Source organism: Zonotrichia albicollis, chromosome 6 (genome assembly GCF_047830755.1).
Source record: "Zonotrichia albicollis isolate bZonAlb1 chromosome 6, bZonAlb1.hap1, whole genome shotgun sequence".
Classification (NCBI taxonomy): domain Eukaryota; kingdom Metazoa; phylum Chordata; class Aves; order Passeriformes; family Passerellidae; genus Zonotrichia; species Zonotrichia albicollis.
Window position 1 is genome coordinate 28652700 of NC_133824.1, and position 24702 is coordinate 28677401.

A 24702-nucleotide genomic window follows, 5' to 3' on the forward strand; every position below is an offset into this window, starting at 1 on the left:
AAACTGAGACATTCAGTAACTGGGCCTTCTCTCTGTCTTCTGTCACCAGGACATGCATCTGATTCAGCAGCAGCCCCACATTTTTCCAAATTTTCCTTTTGCTGCTAATGTACTTCAGAAACCCTTCTTTTTGTCCGTCATATCCCTTGTCAGATTTAATTCTCCATGGCCTTTGGCCTTCTTTGTCACATCCCCACATACTCTGACTGTTCCTTCAGTCCTCCCACACAGCCAGTTCCTTTTTCCACATCCCAGAATCTGCTTGAGATTTATTAGAAGCTCCCTGCTCATCCAAAGGGGTCTCCTGCCCCCTTTGCTTGGTTTCTTGCTCATGGCAATACCCTGGTCTTGAGCTAGGAAAATGTGATGCTTGAGTATTGACCAGCGCTCTTGGACCCCCTTTTTTCTAGAGCCCTTCCTTTTACATCATTGTAATCAAATCCGGGGAACTTTGGGGAACACTGCAGGCATAGGGCCAGGGCAGGAGCATGGAGATAGAAGTTCATGATCCTTTCCTTGCTGAAAATACTGTACTTACAGTGTTGCTTTCCATATCAGAGAAAGCTGATTGTAGCCAGAAGACCAAACATGTCCAGCATCTTAGGGAGTCTTCATCTGAATGAAAAAAATCAGACTGTCTAAATTTGCCTTTTATGGTTTCTTGGGTCTCACCATCTCTTGATTGACAAAGACAGGAAAAAATGCTTCAGAAAGAGAAGCTAAAGAGAAACAGTAAAGTTTTGTGTTGACAAAGTGCAAAGAGTATTGCAGGCTTTTTGTCTCTTACTTGAGCTAAGCCCTACCTGTGAAAAATCTTACAGGGCTCCCAAACTGGTCACCTGCACTGGGTGGAAAGCTGGACACCTGGTTTGGGGTGCACAGAGTCAGGATTAGCTCCAGACCATTTGACATACTTTAGCAAGACACCATGAAGTTCTGCTAGGCAACCAGAGGCTTTCCACCTTCACATGGATCAACGGGGAATAAGAAAGAACAGGGCTTTACATGATTTTTTTTTTCCAGTCTTCAACTCCTTGAAGACCCACTGTCATGTCTTCCTTGGCTTGATAATTTTGACCAACAGAAGGCATCTCATGACTAATGAATGCACCGAGTTTTTGCACCAAATCTTTCTGAAAGCCTCATGCTATCTGGTCCACATTAAGCATGACACTAAGAGCAAGATTTTGACAGGGCAATTTTCACTGTGGCGATGGTTCACCTTTTACTTCCAGGTCCTTACAAAGTATCAGCTGACACCGTAGTGCATTAGCCAAAAGGGGGTTGTGCCCATTGTGGTCAGATCCTTCTGAACCAAAGGCATAGTTTGCAGTGCCTGTCTGGATTCCCCTTGGAGCAAGGCAACATCTGTCTGATCCAGCCCCCAACAAGCCAGGCACTCTCAGCCTCCTCAACTTACCTGACTGAAGTCTGAAGCTGTGATGTCCATGTGTTTCATGGCAGCTTTGTGGTCCCAGGACCAAACATGGTTATCAGTCATCTGGTGAGCATCAAAGGGCCACATCTGCATGGTGGAGCAGCAGAACACTACAGGGCACATGCTGCCCAGCACTGCTGGAGCAGAGGGGTGGCAGATGTCTTTTCTCCTCTCTTCAGGTCTTGAAGAGTCCTCACAAATACATAGACAGCACAGTGGTAGGATAAACATCACAGTACCTGGGAAATTTGGGCCTATGTCAGGTTCCCATGCTTTGGAATCACAGGTATAAAGCTAGGCTGGCACTTCATGCTCTCCAGGGTGCCCTGGGGAATGGTCGATATCCTGGAGCTGCAGAGCTGACAGAGCTTAGGAGCTCTCACTAATCCATCTCGTTTCAAAAAGGATGGCACTGCACATGGTGGCAGGTTTATCTTATTACAATTTTCCTTTTGAATACAACAAGGATTGACATTATGAAAGCAAAGTTAGCCTGTCTTCTCTCCCAAGTGAAGATAAATGGCATCATAAAAATCAGACACCATGTATCATATATGTTATAAATAATATCTAGTATTGAGGTAATAACTTAATTTTAAAGACACACATACACACAAATCCATATATCTAGATCTCTCTCTTCTGTCATATTTCATCATCTTACTAATTAAAAGGAGTCTGCTATACTATTTTTAGCCCTGCAGCCTCAGCCTAGCTGTTTAAACCACTGTAGTTTCCCATCTGCTTTGGAAATTATTTAATAATCAGATAGACAGAAGCTTAGTTCTCATAAGCTGAGATGATCCTTCAGGGCCAAGTGTAGAAGGAAAATATATTTTAATGAGTACATTTAGGGGAACTACTGCTGCTTTTTGTCTCACAAAGGAAGCCACCAAGTCTCTGCCTAACTTGCACTGGTAGCCATTTGCATTTAATAAAGGAGGAAATAGGAGGGGGCTCCTTTGTTGCATCTTAAGCATTATCTCTGAAAGCAGCAATGGGTACTTCAGCAATAACAGGGATTAAACCTATGGATACCAGCCTCAGCAGGTAACTTAGATAAGCCTGGGCCATCATATGCAAACTTGAATTCAGCCTTTCCTAAAATGGCTATCTTCCAGGGAAGGAATTTTCCCTGGAAGAAAACAGGTGTTAAAATTTCTGACTCAGTGTCCAGGTGGTGACTCAGTGCCAAGACCTCTGGATTTTATTCCCAACTGATACTTCTTTAAGAAAAAAGGCACACCCACATGGACCCCTTTTAGAGGATAAGAGTTCTCTGTTTTTGTGCTTTAAAGGACAAGATAGTGACCAGAGCAATGATCTATACTTTAGGCAGAATTTTTACAAATTCTGGCTGAACTGACAGATGTGGGACACTGTTACACATTATGTTACTGGACTGGGGGAACATAATGTGTAAGGGTGGAAAAGGTCTTTACCTGAAGGAGGCAAAGAATCTCTTGTGTAAATTCAATGCAATGTTGAAAGAAAATAAGGTGAAGGATGAGATGGTCTGTGTTCGAGCTGTGTGGGAAGTAGCCTGTAGTTTAAGGATGTAAGAATAAGGATTTTCAAATGACCCTTTTCAAAGAATCCTGGACATTTTGGATGGAACATTTTGTACAGCACATCAATGAAGATTGAAGATTGTTCCCAGGCACAGGTTAATAACTGCATCGACAGACTGGCCCAGCTTCATTAACCATAGCATAGGCAGAAGGAGAAGCTGGGAAGCAGGAGCTGCTGTTATCCTTGTGTTAGCAGCCCCAGTCTAGTGGTTTTGTATTTTCACCCAGAAGCATTGTAGGCAAAGTCCCACATGATATCCTTAATGGCTGTGGAGCCAGTGCTCCACCTGGGTTTCTCATGCAAGGATAACTTTCCCAGAAACAAGAATGACTGGAGATCTTGTGTTCAATGTATTCATCATGCTCAGTGCCCAAGATGCTTTTTGTCTGGAGCCTAAAATGCCCTCCTCCTCCTTGCAGTGATGCAAACTGTCATTAGCATTCTGGTATCTTTTGGTAATTTTATATTGAACAATTCTTGTTTCAGGATGTAAATGCATCCCAGTTCAGTGCTCAGAGAAATCCACAGTTGCATATTTAATTTCAGTTCCATATGTATCTGTTCCCTTGCATTATATAGCTGTGAAAGTTTTAGTTTCTACCCTTATTACCTGGCTGTCCCTTCCTTGATGTTCTCAGCTGTTTCCCAGCTCCATGTTGTCACTTCTGTTTTTATCTGCTGCTGCTTCCCCATCTTCCTGACCCTGAGCTTAATCCCTTGGCCACTGCTACTCATGCTCTTTTTTATATCTTCTCGGTTTGTGTACTGTTGGATCAGACTCCCAGTCAAACTCAGTCCTATTCTTAATTCATGAGTGTGGTGTCACACATGTGAAATGTGTTGATAGAATCTTATCTTTCTATGGTGAACTGTGTGATGTTTTGCACAGCTGTGTCACTGTGATGTATTATAAATAGTAACCATGAATGCAGTGAAGAAGGTGTAAGGCTGGAGAAAGAATTGCTGCCCAATGTCATCTTTTTAACTAGTTCCTTGATAATCTCATAAAGCTGTCATATATTTACCACTTTTCTCACTTTTTCACTTTCCCAGCTCTACCAGCTTGCATAAATAGATCACAGCATTTGAGGATATGGAAAGTATTCACAACCTCCAATAAAGACAAAGGTTTAAGCCATTATTGGTAGAGAATAGTGGTTGAAAAAGTGGAAAGTATAAAAAGATTAGACACTGAGATGCTGGTGAAGTGGCTATCAGAATAGATAGCAAGAAGGGAAGGGATACAGGAGTGGATTCCAAAGTTTTTTAGATTTGTCATCAAGAAAAGACATCTGGGAAAAGGGTTATTTTATCTTTGGAAGGTATTTTATTTTAAATAAAATGCGGTCACTTGACTACTCCAATCATTACACTGGCTTGTGCTGAGAAAAGGAACTTGCATTACTGAGGTGGTGGGAAGCATCAGAACGTACCCAAAGCGCAGAGGGGCTGCAGCCTGTGTTTGCAGCCTGCCCTGTGATTGCTCCCATGGTGTGAGCCAGCCAGTGTGCACAGCTGGGGCTGCAGAGGGCTGCATGCATGTCCTGCACGGCGCATGCACTGACTCGCCGCTGCAGGCAGGGATGTACCACGCCTGCCCTGGCTGTCGTCATGGCGCCTTACCTGCTTCGGTCAGGGGTAAGTTGCATGTGTCACCTGTATGCTGCACAGTCTGCTCTAGATACAGGGCTTCCTTTAAGGGGTAAGTATTCATTGTTTCCAGGAAGTATTCTAGCTTCTAATCCTTCACTTCCTAAAAGCACTGCTGTGTGGTGCTGCTGGCACAGGATGGCAGCTTCCTTTTGCCCCTGCAAGGGCAAAGTGGGTGAGTGATCTTTGTGCATACCATTTGTGAAATTGCTTGGGGACCTTTCTAGATGAAAGGCACTATACAGAGTTCAAACACACCCACTATTAATTCGCTGTATTTTATTTGAGCCCCACACAAATCCTGGAAGACAAAAGCAGGTACCTTCTCACTACAGACAGGTCTAGCTGCAGATACTAAACCATGACCTTAGCAAGGTGTTTGGGAGGAAGGGTGTGCTTAGCCCCTGCTGTGATTTTAGCCAAGTTTATTTTGATACTCCAGAGAGATTTGATATTTCAGTGGTGCATCCATCTTCCTCTGTACAAGATATTTACATATCTGGTTCCCAGTCGTGCTGAAAGCTGTCAAACAAGCTGAGTCCTTTGCACAGAATCACACCATGCCCTAGAGGCAGACCAGCAACATTCAGTTAGGGCATTTCTGAGGTGGCTTGAAAAAGCAGTCTGCTACACCATTGTGTACTGGCTGCAGTGATCCATCTGCTTCTCTGTCTTCCTGGGTTTGTGTCAAAGGAAGGAAAACATGCTTAATCTGCAGTCCACAGACAGCTTTAACCAATGCCAAAACTGGTTCACTCTCAGCTACAAGGAGCCCAGACTGTACCACAAAAAAAGAGGATCTTGTGGTACTGGTGGGATGGAAGAGGAAGGCTGCAGCTATTATGAAGCTGTGCTAGGAGTGGGTGAATACAGAGATCCTGGTTTGTACCATATGCAGTGGTGTACTGGTTTTTCTCCAAGCAAAGTGCAATGCCTCATTTAGGAAGCATAAGAAATCCTCACAACTTAAAATGGGAATAGATGATACTGGTTTTAACTGGACTGAAGCTCTGAACTGTTCTCATAAGAGAGCTAGAAGAGCAAAAAAGCAATATCATATGTGGGAATGTAACCCATGGTGGTCGAGTTTCACTCTGATGGGCAGGAATGGCAAGAAGCTCAGGTAGCTTGTCAGTCAAGCCTTAAAAGAGGAGTGGGGCCCACTCTGCAGGAGCTTGGGAGTAACTCATGAGACTGTAGTGGCAGGAACAGGTGAGCGTTCCACATGCTGGGAGCATCTGGCTCCACCTTACCCTCTACAGCCACTTTGCAGCTCCTGTTTTCAGTTTGTGTCAGTGTGTAATTGGTGGTATTGTCCACCACATTTTGTGTGTTAATTTATGTTACTTATATTCATAGTTTGTATGTCTGTGTTTATTTTGTGTTGAACTAAGTTATTTTCCAGTATTGTTTATGTTTTTAATTCAGTTTCTTATTTAACTTCATTAATTTATGTTACACTTATCTTATGTTGACAATGTATATCTTAATGAAAATATCTAATAAAAGGATTATTTTTTAAATGGCACAAAAATAAAGCTTCCCCAAGCTCTGTATTGTAATATAACGTTGAAAACCAAACAGTGCTGGCAGTGCTAGGGCCATCACAATCTCTTCAGAAGTAAAATTTGGTTGCAGGATGTTGTTTGCCCACTGCCAAATTTCTTGCAGTATGTTATCTAACAGATAGGAAAACTGAGTATTGCCTGTGATGATGTGAAAAAGATTCAAACCAATGGAAGGAGAATCGTCTCACCTCCACTGGAGATGCAGACCAGCCCCAGTTCTCTGCAAAGGGCGATGGGGCATCAGTGCTCCCCATGACATGACTTCTCTTCCAGGAAGGTGATGCTTCTGGCTGGAGCAGATTGGGCAGCAGGCTGGGAAAAGGAGAGCCCTGAACACAAATGAGGGGTAGAAAGCAAGAAGTGGGGACAGCTGTAACAAACAAAGCCCCAGGCTGGTGGGTGGAAATTGTGGAGGTGAGCAGTCAGCTTGGTCTGTACTGACATGGCACAGGGGAGCCTGTGCTGCCATCTCTCCTCTCTGCCCCTGCTGCAGCCACAAAGCTCATTATGGGATAAATCCTGCCTGGTGTTCAGGTAAGTTGTTGACAACATGCATGGGAGCTCAGGCTTGTGCATGCTGAGGTGGGGAATGTCTGCATGCTGCGTTGCACTGCGCTGGGCACAGCATACCAACATTGTGTGAAGCCATGGGCACTGGACAGAACTGAACTTTCCATTTAAAAATATTTTTTAAAATATTCTCCCAACTGTGCAAAGTGCTAGTTTTGGCCAATAAAAGCAAGGAGCAAGATGGAAACTCTGCTGGCTCATACAGTAGGTTTGGAAGGAGTGCTGTCCGTTTTTGCATCAAATTCCAGACACTCTTTTTTTCCTTCTTACTTGGCTTCTTGGCTATATTAAATTGCTGAATTTTGCTTCATTAAAATAATTGCTGATTGCACTTTACACTTTAGCTTAGCAGCTGCTCAGCAAAGGCTCAGCCCCTGAAGATGGCAACCATCTCCTGTGACCTGCAGGTTAGTCTTTATTTCAGTGGGCCTCAGTGAGCCCTGATGGTCCACAAGTGCTGAGATCCAATCCTCTGCTGGACATGCAGCCAAGGAGTTAGGATGGCTACATATTTGGAAGTCGTATTCTAGGGGACATTTTCATTAGGTTTATTAAGAATTCCCTGATTTTTTTTTCCTTAGAATACTCCAGATCTACATTTTACACTGTCTTTAAGAAATGGCTCCTGTCATGGAAGTGTTCAAGGGCAAAGAAAAACCAAACCAGCAGTGCAGAGAGAACTGGACATTACCAGATGCAGTGAAGCTCCATGTCAACCTTGCCTGTAAGCTGTGGAACAGCTCAATTGCTTGCAGGACATGAGAGAGAAGGAGGCCTTCCTGCATGCAAGACAACACACAACATATGCTGTACAACATATGCCCTACTGCTTGTGCTGTGTTGTTTCAGTGACAACAGTCTGGGCTTTTAATTGATGTAACCCTAATTAGTAGTGACAAATATTTGGGGACTGGAGGACTTGGGATTTCTTTATAGACTTTAGACCCCATGTAAAAAGTTCACTCCTTACATCCACTCTAATCCTGCCTTGAGTTATTCAGCATATACATGTGGCACAGTGAAAGAAGCACTGAAGTGTGCTGAGCTTGAGATGGTACACTTTCCAAATCCCCTGCCAGCCTGGCTTAGATGAAATTTCTCCTGGAAATACAGCAGTTGTTGTTGACATTCTCTTACAGTGGGGAAAGGAGAGGCAGAGACAGCCGCTGGTTTCATGCTAAACAAAGATGCATGGAAGGAAAACATAATTTATTTTGGTTGAATCTTTTTAAAGAAATTAGGTGTTGCTTGTGCCAATCTTTCACATCATAATAATCAGAAACATCCTTGCTCTGTCAGATAGATCATTCCACCCATTCCATGTGGTAGGTGAGACCCAACATGCTCTCCCGGACCTGAACTTTTTTTGGCACATGTTGTACCTGGTTAAGAACTATTTCAGCCACCTCCAGCTTTCTCAGAGCAGCCTTTCACCTGACTGACCCAGGCCCTCCCACTACGCAGCCTCAGGGAAGGGTTGTGGGATCACAAAGAATACAGGTGTGCATCCCACCTCTGCTGTCTCAAGGTGGACACAGGCCACCCTCTCAGTTACCCAGACGCCTCTTTTCTGGACACCAAGCAATGACACTAAAGCATGCTGTCACCATCCTGGACTCTTTGGCCACGGACACACTCTTGGCAAGCAGGGGCAGGCAGGTTGGGATGGACTGGCTGGAGGTCCTGGGGAGAGTGCTGGCTGCCTGCGGGGTGAGAGGCTGCCCTATTCCAAAGAACCCATTGTGTGTGCTGCATTTATGTTTTTCTCAGTCAGCTGATGCAAACTTTTGTGTCTCTTGAAGGGCTTTGTGCCTTAGAAGCCCTGCAGGGCTAAACCTGAAACAGAGGTAGCACGGGCCAGCCCCTCAAGTGGTGTAAATTAGCAGCACTTCTGTGAAAACAACTGAGTCATGTTGATTTATATCAGCAGGTGGATTGCAGATCCCATCCAGCTTTTCCACCTGTTATACACTGTTTTACTCCCTTCTTGTTCATTTTAGTAATAGGAAAGAGATACCAGTTTTCCTAATGAAATGCAATTTTTTCCTGATCCCCTTTTATTTTAATGAGGAGGTCTAAGGTGAGAGAATCCTAAACCAAACACCTGCATCCCACCCAAGCCCAGCCTGCAGATATCTGTGTCGCTCACACCCATGCTGTGAGGCTGACACTTGGCCCTGCATTGGGTTGAAACAAAATCCCCCTACCTCTAGTATGCCTCTAGTTGGGGGCTGAACATTACAGCACTTTTGCTTGTAGTCAAAAATGTCACAGCAATTTATGCAATTTCAGGGATCCTTTTGCCATCTGTCCTAACACAGAGGTGAACGCAACAACCGAGCAGACAACATTGTTGCCTGCTTCTTGCTGTCTTAAAGCAGAGCTTCTTGCACCCATCTGTTTGCATGTCCCCGCCCATGAGGCCGTTCCCTGGCACAGTTACCCTCCCAGACAGACGGGCTTTGCACGGGGGACTCATCCCAGCCTGCAGGCGGGAAGTTTGCTACCGTTCCCAGGGTAACGCCTTTCCCATGAGACGGGGGAGCTGCAGATGGAGGCCACTGCTTTTCCCCGCAATGAGACGCAGTTTCCACTGGGAAACCCAAGAGCAAAGTTTCGCTCTGCGCAAATCACGGCCATTGGCTCCGTTTCCAGCCCACCACCTCCTCCAGGGCAGCCGTCCCCTCTCCTCAGCCTGGCCCACTACCGGCGTTTCTCCTCCCTGCTTTGAGCACAGCAATGTTGAAGTGGGGGATGAGGAGCAGTGTTTGCTCCTCAGCCCTGCTGGAACCTGACACAGGGAGCTGGCGTAGCCCCAAGCCACCTGCCTGTGAGAAGATAACAAGAGGAGCTGCCTGCCGCAGATTAGTTAGAGTCTGACTGAATAGGCTTTATGTAAACCAAGGATTATTTATTTGTTTGATTTTTTTCCTAAGGAAGTACCCAAATATTGGTGGAAACTAACTTTTTTCCCCCCTTAACTCAGCCATGTTATTCTTCCAGGAATTAACATCCATATCTTTACCTTCTTCTTCCTATAAATAGGATTCAGGGACTGATAATTCCTTAGCACACTCTCTCTGGTATTCCTCAAGAGCCACAAAATGACAGCCCTGGTCTTAGCCCCCCCCAAGCCATGTTGCTCTGCAGAAGACTTGGCCAACCACTGGGGTAGCACTGGGCCAAGCTTTACAACAGTGCATTTAAAAATAGTGATAATCGAAAAATTGATTTATACTGCAAAAAACAGAAACCAAAAAAACCTGCGTATCTTGAATGGTGTGTCTGCAGAGCTCTGGGATGGAGCTGGCCATTTCCATGCTGAGCCCTGTGTGTGAGGCACAGAGCAATGGCTGTGGGCCTCTCCTGCCAGGCAGGACAGTCGGCACAACGACAGTGTTTCCCTCAGCTGCTGGTATACAGAACACGACAGATTAGGCCGTGTGTGCTCATGCAGCTGAACAAATTATTTGGTGAAAGTCACACATCTCAGTAATGAAATGCCACTTCTGTAGGGAACAGCTACATCCTCCTTGAACAGCCCTACATGGAAAGAGATTAGAAATCAAAGGGAGGTGGGAAGTGTTTGTCTTTTCCTAGAGTGTTAACTTGTTTAAAAATATTTATTTCCAATAGCCTGCCCATTTTTACATTTCAGAATTTTTTTCTACATTTTATGCTTACTTATTTTCACTGAATAATCCATTTCTCTTGCTCTTTTTGTGGCTCTTTCTTTGAAACAGCAATCAGTAAGACTTCCTATTGCAAAGGAAATCTTGGCTAAATATAGTAATGAAGAGGAGGTTGTTTAAGAGCTGCTAGGTATTCTACAGCTCTCTGGTATTCCCTGAATGTTTATTTCAAGCAAGACTTTTTTTTTTTCCTTTAGGAAAACCATAATTTTTAAAGAGGAAAGTTCACAAAAGAAATACAGCACCTGGTGCAATACCTGAGATAGTTTTTCACTGTTATATCAGCAATTGCAAAGCCATCAGTATTCCCTATGTGGATATACCCTGTCTGTAAATGGAGAACACTGGCTGCAGGTCCGTAAATAGGTCCTGTAGGTCCTTTGCTCCTGAAAGGAGGTGCTGCATGGTCTAAGTTAGGGCAGGAGTTCAGATGTGCAGGTGATCTTCCTTCTTTCTAGTCCTTGGTCCTGCCAGTGGGAAAGCTCATGTGGATGACAGCAGGGCCTGAGCAGGGCTGCCACAGCCACACTCTTGCATTGGTGGCTTGGAGGAGAGCACAGGGACAGCAGGGAGGCCAAGCAGGAGAGAACAGACACCAACCCATGAGGCAAGTGACCAAGGAGTGTGCCAAGGTGAGTGACAGCAGCACAGGAACAGGCTAAACTGTTTCTGAAATTACTTTTTTCCTAGACCTGCTTGTGGTGGATGCTGTGCAGCTGATACGGATTCACAGACTGTGGGAGGGACATCCCAGTTTCCACAGCAGCCTTGGCTGTGCATCCCCTCCCTAAGAGCTCTACCCTGTGCTGGGTAGAGCTCTGCACCAGCAGGACAGCATGAGTAGCAGTGAGTGTACGACAGGGCTTTGCTTTTACCAGTTCCCATGAAACTGGAGAAAGGAAATATCTTCACGAGACCCAGGGCACATCCTTGAGTGATAGTCACTGGACTTAGGCACAACTCCTCCTTGCCAAACCACTTTCCTGGGGCAGAACTGCAGGCATATGAAATTCTAGAGGCAGGCTCACCCCACCTGCGTCCCTTGTCACAAGAGGCTTGTGCCCCACTCTCGGGGAAGGCCCTTGCCCCTCGCTCCCAGAGAAACCATTCCAAGACATCACTTACACCTCTGGATCTCTTCTGTCTGTTTGTCCCTCCCTCCAGGGAAAGTCTCTGGCAAGCAAGCGCCTCACGGGCCTGATGCAGTCCTCCTGACAGCTCCGGCTGACCGCCCCGCGGGAGAGACAGCTGGGACCGCTGCCGGGGACGGGGCATTTCAGGGAGAACAAGTCCCTGCTGGGGAGACAGCCTGAGCAAGTGGAAGCAGAGAGCCACACACCAGTGGAGCACCTCTCTTCACAGTTTACACCAACACTTCCCTGTCTGCACAGCTCCTTAAGGACCCTGAGCTCTGTGCAGGTACTTTGTCTCCAGCTGAGGTTTGGAGAACACTTCACCATACACAGGAGGTCAACAAGGCAAGGGCTTGCTGTCTTGTTATTTAAGGAAACAGACCCAACTACAGCTTGGAGAAAGAAGAGCTGAGAGAGATCAGTGTTTTTCCACATCTCTTTCCTCCCTGGCACAAACGTGACTGTAATAAGATGGCACCGCAATCCCACTTACTCCCTTTCATGTGGCTGTCTGGATCCAATAAAATATCTGGATATTTTAGCTGGAAGCTGCTTCTCCTTCTCACAAAATCCCAAATGCATTTCACCTGCAGATTCACTGACTTCAACTTGGTTTTTCTTTCCTATGTTTCTCCTCCTTTAAAACAATGGGAAAAAAAAAAAAAAAAGACAGGCATTAAGTTCATCACTCATTGTCCTTCCAATAGCATGTAGCATGTCCAGAGATGATACCAGATCCTCACCTGAAGTGAGGAAAGCAGGAGTGGTTTTCATCACCTGAAGATCTTCCCCCTTGAGTCAGACTGATCCTGGTGCAAATTCTCTGACGTCGGTGGAATCGTTCTGCATGTGCGCGTAGTGCAAATGTGATCAGACTCTGCCTGATGCTCAAAAAGTCATGTTTAAGATGTGCAATGCACACACAAGCGCACACACACACTCACATACACAGTATTTAAAGTGAGTTGATTTATATTTTATTTAATTTTCTATTTATTTAAGATTTTGCATACCTAATCAATGATGGATGTTCAAACTTTTCTCCGAGCAAACCAAACAGGACTCCAGCTCTCCAGTCAGAGAGGGCCAAAATCCATTCACTTGTGTCCAGGGAAAGGCAACTCTGAGGAGGGAACTGATGGTGCGAATGGGCAAGGTGCCAAGTGACACTCCCTAAACAGCAGCATACCCAGCTGTGATATCGTGCTCAGATAACTGACCCTGCTGAGAAGCAGCATTCTGAGAGTGAAATTGTACCACTGGAGGAAATGAGCTTCCACTAAAACTCATCTGACCTGCAGCTCATGAATGCAACAGCAAAAGACAGCCCAGTAGCTTGTTTCAAGCTGTTGGAAGTATGGCGGTTAGGATGAGGACAGGACTGAAGTGACTTTGTTATGAAATCCATTTATACTAGCTGCAGATAGGAAAATGGCCTGCATTCACATACAGTATACTATCTATATATAAAAAGAATTTCAAGACTCAGCTGACTCACAAAAATCTCCTATATTTTGTAAGCAGTTCAGATCTGAAGCATACATGAAACTAGACATTTCTTGGTCTTCTTCACTCATGCCAAGGCAAATTGGCTTTTTGTACAGGTGGTAGAAGCTGCTACATGGCTACAAGTCTACATTCCTACCTAGGCAAAACCATCTAGCTAAGTAGACAGCTGGCTATTGACAACATTCACTTCTGAGGCAAGTATTATTCTAATATCCAAGGCCTATGTATGCACAAAAACATGCCAGCATAGTTTCTGTCAGAAAAAAAAACCCTTCCTCTTTGCCCATGACAGTTCTCATTCTGATATCTCTTTTCATTCCTGCAGAAAAGTCCTAATATCAATTATACCTAAGGTCCATTCACCTGCATGAATGTACAGTAGATGTCTGAGTAGGATCTTTGTTCTTTACACATGCCTATACCCTAAACAGCCTGCTGTCTGACCTTCAGACCAAATTCATCCTACATATACATGACACACAAGGAAGTTCCAGGACTGCAGAACCATGAATGTCCCTGACATTCTTGTGGTCTCCTGCCTCTGAAGAGAACATTTGTCATCCTCCAAATTGTCACTTAGCTGCCCTTGCAGGACCTATTTGTCCTCTGTTGCCCACCCAGCCAAAGAGTCCCCTTGGGAAATAGCAGGTCTTTGTTTAATAAGTTCACATGTCCATTCATGCATATGTATATGTGCCCCCTTGGTCATCCCTAGGAAAATGCAGAGGTCATCTCTTCTTAGAGTCTTGTAGATGGTGTTTTTATCTCTGTCAAACCCTCCAGTGCCATGCATCACTGGAGCTCTGTAAACCAACAGCTGCTCACACTCCAAGCGACTCTGCTGCCAGTGCTGCCCAGCAGCAAGGCATTTCCCACGGGAGGTCTGTCTTGTGAACCCTCCAGCTGGTCTGCAGAGCATTCCTGAGCAACTTGCACACATAAAACATGAAACTGGTGTGTAGCAAGGAGCAGGGATAGTAACGTGGCACATGTGGGTCCCTGCTTTGCAGTGAGTTCCCATGACTGGAGAGGTCATCTCCTGGGGGAGGGATGGGGTAGCTCCACAGAGGTACTCCTCAGGACCTTCAGCATGGCGACACATGTGGGCAGGACTGGAGAGTGCTGGTGGGCAATGGGACAGGTGGAATTTGGGTTATGGTCTGTGCAGGCAGCAGAAATGCCAGACTTTAACCTGAGGATGAGCTGCTGCCCTGTGAGCCACACACTCTGCTTTGTCTTTCAGCTTTATTCCTGCAGGACGGTCACGCTGGCTGCCGCAGTATTTTGCCTGTGGGGAATATTCTGTGTTTGAACAGTTGAGCGCATGGAGGGAGTTCTTACAGACATGGAGAGTATGCATATGGGCGTGCATCAGGGGGCCTGGATGCTGAACAGCTTGCCATTTAAATGCACACTTGTGCAAACTAATCTGCTCAGCAATGGCTAGCTGAGCGGACAGAGCTGCATATCCTCTGGAGGGAAGAAAGCTCTGCTTCTTGTTTCCTGACTAAATTTCTCCAAAACAAACATGAGAGTAGACAAGGCCTCCTCCTGGGAATACATATTAACTGTTCTTCACATGTCTTTTACTTCACATATGGTGATATTAACATGTAACTACTTCCACATGAACCACATTCTTGAATTATTGCTTTTTAATGACCTTGCTTATTCCAAGTGATGCTACTTTTGTACACCGAATGGTATCCCATTGAGCATTGCAAGCAGTGATCTGCTGCTTTCTAAGTGTCCAGTGTCTTCCAGCTACCTCATCATGCTGAAGATGAGTTAGGAAATCAGCTTTCCACCTCTGTTTATGTTCTAAATGGCATTAATTCAAGGAAAGACAGTCTGGAAAGCTTCTACAATGTCCAAGCTGTGCAAGCTAGCTACAAAACTACCCATATTTACAGGACTATGGCTGTGAAATATGGCTGTGCACTGTTATTTGGTTAATAGAGTATCCAGAGCACACATGGCTATTGTGGCAAAACAGCAGCAGGACAAGAACTAGGAAAGGTTCGACAAGTCAGTGCAGACGGCGTTAGGCTGAAGCAAATGGATTAATGTACTCTCAGTATAACTCAGCACTAAGAACCCATAGAGTACTGCAATAAAATGGTAGCAGGGCAGCCATAAAAAGTGGCAGTAAACTGACATAATATTGCCAGAATAAATGTAGCAATAAGGTAACACAGGCCACTGCAGTAAAGTAGCATTTTGATAATGCAGCAATAAGACACAACAGGATGCTGCAGTAAATTAGTATGGGGAATAAGGCAGTAATAACAGTGTGGACAAGCAGTGGTACATTTGTACCAGGTACTGCAGCAATAAAGATAACACAAGATGTCCTAGTAACAAGTTACTACAGTAACAACATGATGCACTGTAAAGTTATATCAGGATGCTTCCATGCTGCAGTCAAATCCTACAAGAGGTGGTAGTGAGACAATGATGACGAAATATACCCCATTTCCAAATGCAGAACATGAATCAGTTTTCTGCACCGTAACCCAGATTCTAGAATGATCTCAGCAATACCAATCCTCTCATTCCTGCTTTCAAGGAAGCTGAGGCAAGAGTGTTCCCCCACCCAGACAATTATTTTGGTCTGAAAATACAAAATGGACTCATTGTCTCTTCAGCCAAATTGTCACAGACTCTGGTGAAGTTCTTTGTTTAGTCCTACTCAGGTGAAACCCTGGTGGTTTTGGTAAGTCCTTTGCCTTTGAAAGGATTTGTCTCTCATTTTCTGGCATGGGTGATGCTTTTAGCCTAAAATTATTTCTGCTTTGGGTGGGAGAAGGGGAACCCAGGTACAGAACATTTGACTGTACCAGTCTGTTTCCTAAAATGCACAAATAAATGGAGCATCCTGGAAAAGTCAAAGCAACAAGGACCAAATCTGTTCTGTCTGTCATGCACTCATGCACACAAAAATAATCCTCCTGGAACCAGTGCAAGCCCTGGGTGCATCCATGGGCAGGACTTGGCCTAACCCTGTTCTCAGTGTCCACAGCAAAGTGACAGAAGCAGTGTCTCTGTCTCCTTTGCTGTTTTTCCTTTTTTTTTTTTTTTTTTTTAAATCTAACCTCACCCTCTTTATGGAATGGTCTTGGAAAAAAATTCACTTGCCATAACACAATATGCAGTATTGTGGCATGGAATAGGTCTGTCCAAGGAATTTGCTGTCTTTTTACTCTTCAGTAGAGGGGTAAAGCATTCTGAAAAATAACCGGCAACCACTGTTATACTCAATAATCACCAGGAATAAGGGTTTAGTCAGAGCATCGACATCAACAAGACTTGAGTGGAGTGTGTATCTCAGATAACAAGATGGTCTCCTGGGAAAAGGATGTAAATAGGGCAAAACTGCAGGGTCTTAACTAGCAAGAGCCGCTCACAGCTTCACAAGTCTCAATGGATACACATTTTCTGCTACATGTTTCTGACCCTTTGCACAACAATTTTGTTATCCCTTTGTGTGGCTGCTTCTGTCTCTAGGAGACTGCTCAGTTCAAGTTTGCAGCGGTGCTCTGATCCACCTTGGCTTGGCTCTTGCCTTAAACTCCTTGGCTTGCTTTTATTGTGGTTTAATGATTAAGCAGGATTATTAAAGTAGAGCTCGCAGTAGGGTAAGATAGGCTAGGTTATCATGATTAGGTTGTTTAAGCTGTGAGCAATTTTGAGCTTCTCAGCACTGTTTATAACCTGAGACAGGGAACAAGCAACGTGGCTGCTCAGCAGAACAGTGAGCTGGTGAACAATACACTATCTTCATGCCCACACGTACTTTGAACTTACTGCTGAGGAGAAATGCTTTGTAGTGAGAAAAGTAATCTCACGGCAGGGGAGAGTCAGACCTGATCAACTTTTTCATGTGATACACATTTTGCTTTGCCAGCCCCTAGCATCTGCAAAGCTTGCAGCTAAGAGCCAGCAACCTCCTAATCCTGCTGCTAAGCTTTGGAAACCAGCTTTTCAAAGGCTGTCTTTACACAGCAATGCTATTACTTGAAGGCTTTTAATGTGAATTTATGGCTATTGCCACAAGTGTCAGTGTAGTTACCCTCTGTATTTGCAATAGGAATTTGTGGATTCACCCCACACAGAGGGTGGATGTTAGTGGGCAGAATTTAGGGATGCACCAGTGCCTTCCTGTCTGGGGACCCAGAAGATATGCTGAAACATCTCATCTGGCAGAGGGCAGCTCTCTTTTGGGCAATGGACATTGCTATCTGTCAGCAGAGATACTAAATGAAGCTTCTCTCTCTCATCTTTGAACCATGTCATTCTTACATAAATAGTAGGTGACAGCTAGCCCTGAGCAGCACCTTTTATAGGTGGACTAGGAAGTGAAGTAGTGTGGACTGGGATTTCTATAGTGGTTGTTTCCTTTTGGATCCTCAACAATATTTCTCATGTCCATCCATGTGCAGGTTATTCCTGCATGATGCACAGGTTCACAGCCCAGAACTGTGGACGTCTGGTTCTTGCCATGGTTCTACATGAGGCTCATGCCACGTGGATTAAGGCACACCAGATTAATAAAAATTATCAAATGATGCTTTACACAACGCATCACTTCTCCAAAAAGCATCTGGGATTCTGGAATTTGCTTTTCCGGGGTCATCTGGGGCCAAAGGAGACGCTGTGGGATTTTCCTCTGCAAGGGAAAAATTTTAAGGGTCTCCTGCCCCTGTGGTGTGAGTGGAGGCAGCCAGAGCTGCTTCTCCGCAAGGCCACGTCCCGTTGCCAGCAGAGGGCGAGGCCCGGGGAGGGTGGAGGGGCCCGGAGCAGTGGCGGTGGGTGGAGGGCGCTCCGGAGGGCACGTGGGGACACGGGCACCGTCCCGCAGGGCGGCCCCCGCACGGGAGGGGCTGCACGGCGATGCCGCCGAGTGTTCCTGACCTGGCACAGGCACGGAGCCGCTCGGGACTCGGGCAGGGCCCGCAGCCAGCTGGCAGGGCCGGGCCGGGCCGGGCCGCAGCTGCACCCGCCGCGGGGAGGGCCCGCGCCGGCCCCGGCGCTGCGGGAGTGCGGCCCGGCTGCTCCACCCTCGGCCTGAACCCTTCTCGAGAAAGCTGATCGTGTCCAGCCGCATGGACAATGCCCAGCCGCAGCTAACACCGCAAACAAAGGCTGCACGCCCAGCTTGGAAGCTCGGGCCCGTGCCAGGGACTGCAAAAAGCGCCCGGTTTGCTGCAGCGGGTGTCCGTGCTGCTCAGTGATCTTCATCCCGCACCCTCTGGCACCAGCACCCGGCTCCTCCCAAATAAGCCGGAAAACCGCCCATCAGCAAGCTCGGTGCGCTGCTGCAGAGGACAAAACCTGTGGCTCTCAGGTTTTGAAGGTCCCAAAGACGAGCAGTGTTAGCAACCCAAGCCCTTCTCACCAGCAAGGTCACCTGCAGGGCCAGGAGGTCCGACTGCCTGCCACCCTGCTCGAGGGTTGTGCTGCTTCCCAGACCTGCCTGTGACCTCCCATGGCAGAGCTCAGAGCTGCTGGGCTTACATCCTTCAGAGCATCTCTGCTTTTTGTGTGTCATTTGTCTCTGCAGGATGTGTAACATTTGCTGGTTTTGCAGGAAGGGACCAGTACAGGCCAGGGAAATTGTTACCTTCCTCAACTGGACCCCATGCTTAGTGCACAGAGAGTCCATCGTTAATATCTTGGGAGTCAGACCCAGAGAGTTGCAATGTGCAGTCCCTTGCCTTGCTTGACAGGCTTATTTGCTTTGTGTGTTTGCCTTCAAGCCATCCTGCAGGTCTGCTCATCAGAGCATCCGTGCTCCTCCACCAATCATGCTGCCAGCACACCACATCACCATTGCCCTGGATCTTCCCCACATCCCCTTGCTTCAGCATCTGTGGTTCTCAGCTGCCTTTCCTTAACTCTTGCTTTCCCTGACCTCCTTTTAGAGAGGCTGGTCTGTACAGCTCATGAAGGGATTGCCAAACTAACATCTCACAAAAGCTGGCTGAAGAAACAGTTTATTCACTAAAAGAAACACTCCTCAAGGGCCGCCATGTGCAAGACTACTGAGCTCTGAAAGTGCTGAAGTGAGGTGAGGGGGATGCATGTGTGGTTTGGACTCACCCCTCTTTGAATCTCAACCCCACACTGCAGCTGCAGCTGTGAGCTGAAATGGCACATTCTGAGCTCAGGCAACACCTTGGCAAAAGCAAGTTTGTAGCACTTGCCTACAAACTGTGTTCAAGACTGCCTGGCTGCGTTGTCACCTCTGGGATATTTTCTGTATGTTTGTCAGTGCAGCTGCATATTTGTTTGTACAGACAGTAGCAGGGAAGGCCTCAAACCCTTCCCTCAGCTGATAGAAGTCTGATACCATGTCAGATCCTCCATGCTGGAGCACAGACAGATTTGGGGCATGGTCTGGACAAATCAAGCTAACTAGGGCTTTCCACAGTCTGAAGAAAGTTTGTCTTGCCAGTTTCTTCAGCCAGCCCTGTACATATACTCCCACATCCAACACATGAAAAAGAAAAATCTTTCTGTGCTTAGTGTGATAGATCATCCACTGTCGGCCACCTGCAAGCTCTATCTTGTAACTAAACTTCTGAGTTTCTTCATGTCATGCATTTTGGATAGGTAATACCCTACCCAAAAATGCCTGTCCTCCTGTGATGACCTGCCTCTGGATACAGAGATACTCTGCCATGATGCTGAACTCCTTTCATGGACCCTGCCTTACCCTCTGCAAAACTGCCCTCACAGCCAGAGCTGGGCAGAGCTTATCTACCTTCTGCCATTCCTTAATTAGAAACTTGTCAGAGCTTTATGAAAAGCAGCACAGCAAACCACAGACTTCTAAAATATGGAAGCAGTGTTGAGAGCAGTGCTAGAAAAATAGGAAATTCAATTCATAGTGTGGGTTTTCTCTTTCCCATCTGGGGTACTATTGACCTGATGAATATGGTGGCAATTCTGCATCCCAAACAGTGGTTTGGGGGTGACCTTTCTTCTCATCTGCCAGGGCTTTGAGCTCTCTAATGGGTCACAGGAAAAATGTGCCTGGCTGCAGGTGGAGGGATCTGGATCAGCATCCTTTCCTTGGCTCCCTGCCTGTCAGGGCATCACTGGAGGCCACTCTCATGGGACTTGGCCTTCCCTCCCTGACTTTCTCTTCTGACCCAGCAAGCAGTTCCCAGAAACAGTCAAGTCACTGTGTTAAGGTGATCCCGCCCTCACTGTCTCTCTGTTTCTAGGGAGTCTTAAGCAAATCAGGTTGCAGAGTACACACAGAACACCAGTGTCTCTGTGTCAAATGAAAGGACAGTCCAAATGGAGAGAGAAGACAAGAGAGAAAGCTCTGTGTTTGCATTCATCTCTGTCATGATGGATTCCCCCTTCCTGGAAGCAGCCTTGGCATAAATAAAGCCAGTAAAGGCTTTTATGCAAGAACTCCCTTCACTACCAATAGTCCTGGAGTCATAGATAATAAAAGACCTGGCAGCTCATCTTGCACTTCTCCCTTTCATCAGCAGGATTTTCCCTACTGAATATTCACTGAGGTTGCTTTATCTAGCACACCTCTGAAATCTCCATGGATGGGACCTTAGCAGATGCCCTCAGGAACATATTTTTCCATACTTGAAACATTTACTGCAAGGAAAAAAAGAAGGCTGATATACAACATAAAATGTCATCTCTTGAGTAAGTCTAAAAACAGGGAGAGCCATCTGTAGGCCACAAATAGCAAAGGTGTTTAGCACAATAGATTTTTTTTTCCTTCAGTATTTCCCTTAATGTATTTTTTGCATAGTCTTGCAAAAAATCTTACACTTTTCATCAACATCCATTCCTCATCATGAAAAGTGTAGATATTTGTGGATTATCATGTCTCATTTCAGCCTTTTCCCCACTTCAGACTGTCATGGCTGAGGCTTTTCTCCTATGCCAGTTGCTCAAAGACTGCTATAGATTTTCCTGCCTTTGTCTTTCTTTAAAAGATCACTCAGGAAAAACATAGTAATGGGAAGACAGAAGGGCTGTGTTTGTCCATACAGTACAATTACCCAGTGGTTTGTGTAAGTGGGGTATCACCCTGGCATTGTGCTCTTCGTGGAAAACTGCATATATGTGTCACACATGTTGTGCTGTAACACATTTGTTAAATCTATTTATTGCACATCTTTGACCACTTTACCTACCTTCATCCCACACTGCCATCTGTTCTGTGGCTACCACCCCCCATCTACTCTCCTGAGTACCTGTGGAGGGCTGCCAGGAAAATGGTTCTTCCTTTTCTTGCCAAATTTGGAATTTCAGTTGCAAATTTACCCTAGCAAGAGTGCCAAGGGAAGACAGAGTCCATGCCAACCCACCCTAGCTTTCCTGTTGGGCGCATTTTCAATTCTGTCACAGTAGCTGAAAAGTGGAGCTGACTCCTATCAGAACAGGATCATGCCCAACACTGCAAGAGGGGTCAGCAGTTGTGCCCAGTCCCAGATGGGCATATCATCAAAGGCTTTAAAAATGTAAAGTCTGTAGTATCTGAAAAGAATTCTATTATTTACATATATGGCATTCTCAAAACCCTGCAGATTTGTCTTCACAGCAACTAGTGCACCTGGCTGCAGAGTGAAGGTCTTTCTGAAAACAGTTCCAATAAAGCATGTTAAAGTCATCTACATCACTCCTGGAGTAATTTTTCTACAGAAAGGTCCTATGCAGTATACACAGGGATTTTTCTGTTTGCATGTAATACAACCATCCTACAACCTCCCATGTTAAGAGAAATCTTTACATAACACTGCTGTGTGAAATATTGACCATCATACTTGGTCAATACATATATATGCAGACAGGCAGATATTCCCAAAATCAGTGGAAATGTCTGCATGACCTTCTCATGCACGAGTTCCCCATCAAATAAGACAAATGTGTTTTTTTCCTGTAGTGCATCCTGCAGGAGTTCTGGCACAGAGATACCTGTGTTCCCCTTGGCGCTGTACAAGCGCTGCAGCCAGGCAGACATTGCTGAGATTCCCAGCCTGCTCCTGGTGACTCATCCCTGCCCAGCAGTTGTGTGGGGGTGCACTTGAAATTATCCTATTTACTCATTCTCCTGGAAGACCACAGGAGCGCCCACTGCACTCTGCTGGCAATAGATACAGCAGAGGGAGCAGAGTTTCACTTGGTACAGCAAACTTCACCTCAGCAGGGCAGAAACAGGAGATGCACTTTGGCCGATGGAAGATCCCCATGGGAGAGGAGGTTGAGAAAGCGGTCCCAGTGAGTCAGTCCCCTTCCCACCTTTGTCCCCATCCTAGGAAGCAAGAACACAGCTGATGAGCTGGTGGCTCAGACAGATCTTTGCTCTTCCTGGCCTGCTGCCTTCCCACCATTTCAGTTCCCTTCAGGCTGCTGAGCTCCTTCTTGTGTAAATCTTGGCCATCATGTCCTGCCTCTCCAGCATGCTTGGATAACAGGATGGAATACAGGATCATTTCCTCAAGATACCCCTTCCACCAGGGATGCAATTCGGGATTGTCACAGAGGGGGATACCATCATCCATAGTGGGCTCATTACTGCTAGCAACAGTGATGATGGGGGACTTGAAATTGCAGTCAGAGCACAAGAGCATAAAGTGTTAACCTCAAACATGCTAGAGGCAATCTGTCCCTGCCTCAGTCACATCCTGAGAGTTCACATACCAAATGACCTCCCCCTAGTCAGGTGGGGACCATGCACCAATTCCACAATTTTACGGGGAACTTCAAAGCATGGTGCAGAGTCTGTGTGGGCCCAGTGGAGGTGTGAATTTGCTCCCAACAGGAAGCATTTTTCTATCCCCTCGGCTAAACTGTAAATTTAAAAGCAAACACAAATTGCAACTGGCTGTTTTCAACATCACATGCCAAAGAACTGTCAGGGTCTGTGATACCACACAGAAGTAGTGCCCAATATTAGAGATGGAAAATTAATTTCTATGAGCCTATGAGTCTGTCATTCCTGGGCAAAGATGTTTTTGACAAACTCTATTTCTCCGGGTCTTAACAAATTACCCCCAAGTACATTGCAGTTTCTCCAAGAGTCATTCACTGTTTGAATATAATTGCCAAATATTTACTTGCCAGAGAGTTATTCCTAAGGAAATTGTTAATCTGCAGCTCATTCACAGAGTTTGCTACCAACATTGGATAGTTGAAGTGCAAGGAACTGTGTTTAGCTTTTCTTGGACATTCAGGTCACCTGGTACTGTCTCTGCCACTTTAGAATATGGATACAACTGTTACAGTGGGGTTTGCTCAATCTTTCTCTGATATTTGTTTTAATTCTACGTTCCAGAAACATTCTTCTAAGCCAAGCTCTAATTCAAAATATTTCTGGAAAGAAGAGGGGTGTGAACACAGTCCAACCTAAACCGCTGTTTATGCATTTGCTGAAAAACTGTAGTCAGTGTCAGTCTCTGTTCTCCAGATGTAGGTGATATATGGGCCTGTATCCAGCTGCACGGTAGGTGCCTACAGTATTTATGCAAAATAAAAATCAGCAAAGCCTGTATTTCAGCCTTGCCACCCAGATATTTTTTCATTTGGACAGATGATTGTATCTTGAGGCTATTAGAAATAGCCAATCCATAATTAAAAGGCTGCTGGGTTTAATGTACAGGCCTACCAGTCACTTTAAAGGTTTAGAATAAATCAAACTGCATTTTCTTGCCACTGGCTAGCACTTCATTTCTTTGAGAGTTGGCACCACTCCAACACTCAATTTTTAGGTGGAAAAGAGCAATTGCTGGCCCCCTGGACTTCATGGAAGAGGTGGTTCATTATTAAAAAAAAAAAACCAACAAAACAACAGAAAAAAAAACCATTCTGTCTGTTAAAAATGAGTAAAATATCAGAGGTTTCAGTAATTTGTCTTGTCTTATTCCATCCATCCTCTACTCAAATTTAGAATAGGTACTTAAGAAGGAAAAGGACCTCTCCTCTCAGCATCCTGAGCAAAAGCATGCTTTCCTTAAAGTTCCTTTGGAGTTAATTCCACATGTGTGCTGTTTGTGCTCCTGTTTTACAGGAGCAGCCAAAACTAACAGACTTTGGGTATCCAATCAATTCTTGCTCCCGTTTGTTAGAGCAGTCATTAAAGGTATGCAAGATACAGTTTTAATTAGCCTTGTGCTTGACATTGTGATCAAGTTAAGTTTCAAATAAAAGGCTGAGACCCATGAGCCTTCTCTGGCAGAGCTTCTTCTGGCTGACCTGGGCCTGCTTGGTTCCCAAAAGGACACAGCAAATCCTTTTGTTAGTGCAATCCTGCAGCCCTACCCTACTTGCCTGTGGTGTAGCTGTGAACCTAAGCTCCCCTGCAGAGGAGCATATGCCTTTCTCCTCCCTGTAGTTAGGAATAGATATGTTTTTGTCTTGATCTCTAAAGTATATATGCTTGTAAATTAGGAGAGCTTTCACAGAGACTCCACCAGAAGGCCACCAGAAAGACTACCTGGCTGTTGGATAGTGGAGTTAACTTACTTGTAAATGTGGAGGATGCAAACAATAGAGCTGAGGGCACAGCCTCACTGACTGGAAAAATGAGG

The 24702-nt window shown here is 45.6% G+C and overlaps 1 protein-coding gene across 12 annotated transcripts in view; it reads left to right on the forward strand.

The window, feature by feature from the left end:
• The window catches only part of RGS6 (regulator of G protein signaling 6), a 253210-nt gene extending 235479 nt beyond the window's left edge, over positions 1-17731 (forward strand). For 8 of the 12 annotated variants that reach the window (XM_074542901.1, XM_074542904.1, XM_074542903.1 and 5 more), the window contains 2 exons: positions 7380-7522; positions 11655-17731. In XM_074542901.1, the coding sequence (XP_074399002.1) occupies positions 7380-7522; positions 11655-11691 (180 nt within the window). In that variant the 3' untranslated portion in view covers positions 11692-17731. Of the gene's footprint in view, positions 1-7142; positions 7206-7379; positions 7523-11654 lie in introns of all 12 variants that reach the window. The other 4 variants (XM_005479958.4, XM_005479959.4, XR_012580818.1 and 1 more) reach the window with 3 other exon arrangements.
• The last annotated feature ends 6971 nt before the right edge of the window (positions 17732-24702 follow it).